Source organism: Vicia villosa, unplaced genomic scaffold (assembly GCF_029867415.1).
Source record: "Vicia villosa cultivar HV-30 ecotype Madison, WI unplaced genomic scaffold, Vvil1.0 ctg.001024F_1_1, whole genome shotgun sequence".
NCBI classification, from domain to species: domain Eukaryota; kingdom Viridiplantae; phylum Streptophyta; class Magnoliopsida; order Fabales; family Fabaceae; genus Vicia; species Vicia villosa.
In genome coordinates this window covers 92856-96225 of record NW_026705452.1, presented here as the reverse complement: position 1 = coordinate 96225, position 3370 = coordinate 92856, and the positions used below count along the sequence as shown (strand labels likewise).

General features: G+C 42.0%; 2 protein-coding genes and 1 non-coding gene across 3 annotated transcripts; 2 read left to right on the top strand and 1 right to left on the bottom strand.

The window, feature by feature from the left end:
- Positions 1–289: 289 nt before the first annotated feature.
- On the top strand, positions 290–1213 carry LOC131632822 (uncharacterized). Its single transcript, XM_058903551.1, has one exon. The coding sequence runs from the start codon at positions 290–292 to the stop codon at positions 1211–1213; it is 924 nt and encodes a 307-aa protein (XP_058759534.1).
- On the bottom strand, positions 512–618 carry LOC131632833 (small nucleolar RNA R71). The gene has a single exon (XR_009293151.1). It is a non-coding gene; the product is annotated as a small nucleolar RNA R71 (small nucleolar RNA).
- Positions 1214–2004: 791 nt separating the features above from the next.
- LOC131632821 (uncharacterized) lies at positions 2005–2484 on the top strand. The gene has a single exon (XM_058903550.1). The coding sequence runs from the start codon at positions 2005–2007 to the stop codon at positions 2482–2484; it is 480 nt and encodes a 159-aa protein (XP_058759533.1).
- Positions 2485–3370: the final 886 nt, after the last annotated feature.

Genomic DNA, 3370 nt, shown 5'->3' with positions numbered 1-3370 from the left:
TTTGTGCATGCCAAGTACTCGCTCTCGAAGTGAAGACTTAGTGCTGCCAATTCCCGAACCGGAGCATTCTATCACTGTATCACGTCGGTTACGACGAACTCGCACTCTTGTTCCTAATCCTACTTCTGAACCAGTTGGAGAACAACCACGTCCTCTCAAGTCTTATGCCATTCCTTCGTAAGCTGAACCACACAATAGCATTGTTGCTCCTGCTATTGAGGTGAACAATTTCGAGCTAAAGCCATCTTTGTTGTCAACAGTACAACAAAATCAATTTTTTGGAAATTCGATGGAAGACCCTAATCTTCATCTGTCAGTGTTCTTGCAATACACAGACATTGTAAAAGAAAATGGTGTCAGTTCGGAAGCTATCCGACTACGCATTTTTCCTTTTTCACTGAGGGATAGAGCTAGAGCTTGGCTCCAGTCTTTACCCGCAAATTCTGTCACTACTTGGAATGAACTTAAGAAAGTCTTCCTGGCACGATATTTTTCACCTAGTAAAACCGCCATGCTAAGAGCCCAGATCAATGGGTTTAGACAAAAAGACAACGAGTCCTTATTCGAAGCGTGGGAGAGATACAAGGACATGCTGAGACTCTGTCCACATCACGGATTAGAAGAATGGTTAGTTATCCATACCTTCTACAATGGTCTCCTCTACAACACGAGACTTACAATTGACGCCGCCGCAGGTGGCGCACTGATGGACAAAGAATATGCCGATGCCTACGCACTTATCGAAAGTATGGCTCAAAACCATTATCAATGGGGAAGCGAGAGAGCCCCGTCAGAGAGAATTTCTGGAGAGAAATCTTCAGCGAAGAGTGGTATGTACGAGATAAGTAGCCTCGACCGCGTTAACGCCAAAGTCGATGCCCTAACTCAGAAGATCGAGAACCTGACTGTAGCACCTGTAGCCGCCGTGGCTACTGTTTCCCCAAATTGCGAAATATGCGGGATGCCTGGACATGCTGCCCCCGAGTGCCATCTTTTGGCAGGAGTTTCCCCCGAACCAGTAAACTATGCTCAAGGAAACCCTTACTCAAACACATATAACCCAGGATGGAAAAATCACCCTAACTTCTCGTATAAGAACAATAGTGCCTTATATGCACCTGGCCAAGCACCTAGTATACCTCCTGGATATCAAAAGGCACCCTTCGCTGCTCCTAACACCCCTAGGAAGTCTAACCTAGAATTAATGATGTAAAATCTCATAGCCACTCAAACTCAGACTAATAAAGATTTCCTAAACCAAAACGTACACACTAATGAGCAAATCAAACAGTTGGCGACTAAAGTAGACGCGTTGGCCACTCACAATAAGATGCTTGAAACACAAATCTCTCAAGTGGCACAACAAAAAGCACCTACTGCCGCACCTTCCGGGACATTTCCTGGACAGCAACAACCGAATCCGAAAGGACATGCTCATGCTATTATTCTGCGAAGTGGTAGAGAGATGGACTAACCAACTGACCCTAGGCTTAAAAACCCTACTATGTTCCAAAACCCTAGTAAAACAACTGAGGAGGAAAGTGGACCCAAAGATAAATCAAGTAACCCACCTATCCCTACCCTCAAAGCGAGACGGAGGAAAAAGAAGTGCCATACGTACCTCCACCACCCTATAAACCACCTATCCCATACCCTCAAAGATTCGAAAAATCTAAAAGCATAAGGCAGTTTAAGAAATTTGTAGAACTTCTTAAACAATTGAACATTACAATTCCTTTTACAGAAGCTATTACACAAATGCCCTCATATGCTAAATTCCTAAAAGAAATCCTATCGAATAAGAAAAAAATAGAAGACAATGAGACCGTAATACTCATTGCCGAATGCAGTGCGATAATTCAAAATAAAATGCCACCTAAGCTGAAAGACCCATGGAGTTTCTCTATACCTTGCAATATAGGAAAATTTGTCACAGGCAAAGCTTTGTGCGATTTAGGAGCTAGTATTAGCCTAATGCCTTTGTCCATTTGCGAGAAACTTAACATGGGAGACCTGAGACCAACCAAAATGTCAGTACAACTTGCAGACCATTCTGTCAAGTATCCTGTAGGTGTTCTTGAAAATGTACCCGTCCGCATCGGACAATTCTACATTCCTACAGATTTCATAATTATGGACATAAAGGAAGACGTCAATACCCCTATAATCTTAGGAAGACGAATTCTAGCTACCGCTGGAGCTATTATAGACGTAAAGAAAGGCAAGTTCACATTCGAAGTAGGTGAGGAGAAGGTCAAATTTATTCTGACACAACTCCTTCAAGCCCCAACTATAGAAGATACATGCTATCTGGTGGACGTTATTGATGAATGTGTAAGAGAGATAGGATTATCAGAAGAATCTTACGCTGAAGTTATAAAGATTCCGATGCCCCTAATTTTCGAAGATGACAATTGGCGTCCGAAATATCGAGACGATAGCTTAAGCGAATGCTTAACTTTAACACCCAACCATATTCCTTGACCTAAGAAACCAACCTTGGACCTTAAGCCATTACCCAAGACTCTTAGATATGAATTCCTAGACAATGAGCTCTAAAGACCAGTAATATTTAACACAGAGTTAGGAGGAACAGAAACTGAAAAACTGTTACAAGTGTTAAGAAAATACCCATTTGCGTAAGGATATAACATTGCCGATCTGAAAGGGATAAGTCCTTCCATATGTATGCATCGCATCATGTTGGAAGAAGATTGCAAAACCTCTAGGGAACATCAAAGGAGGATTAACCCTATCCTGAGCACAGTAGTTAAAGATGAAGTCACCAAACTTCTAAATCCAGGAATTATATATTCAATCTCTGATAGTCAGTGGGTAAGTCCGGTCCATTGCGTACCAAAGAAAGAGGCATAACAGTTACCGTAAATAAGTCAGGAGAATCTATCGCTGAAAGAGTGGTGACTGGTGCGAGGATGTGTATTGACTATCGTAAACTGAACAAAGCCACAAGGAAAGACCATTTCCCTCTTCCCTTTATTGACCAAATGCTCGAACGCTTAGCAAAACACTCCTATTACTGTTACCTGGATGGTTACTCAGGATTCTTTCAAATCCCAATTCACCATGATGACCAAGAGAAAACAACCTTCACGTGCCCTTATGGAACATTCGCCTATAGGCGAATGCCTTTCAGATTATGTAACGCCCCAACAACATTTTTGAGATGCATGATGTCAATTTTCGCTGACTACATAGACAACATCATGGAAGTCTTTATGGACGACTTCTCTGTATGTGGGGAGGATTTCGAAGGATGTCTTTCAAATCTAGAAAAAGTATTGGACAGATGTGTACAAGTTAACCTCGTCCTAAATTGGGAAAAGTGTCACTTTATGGTTAAACAAGGGAT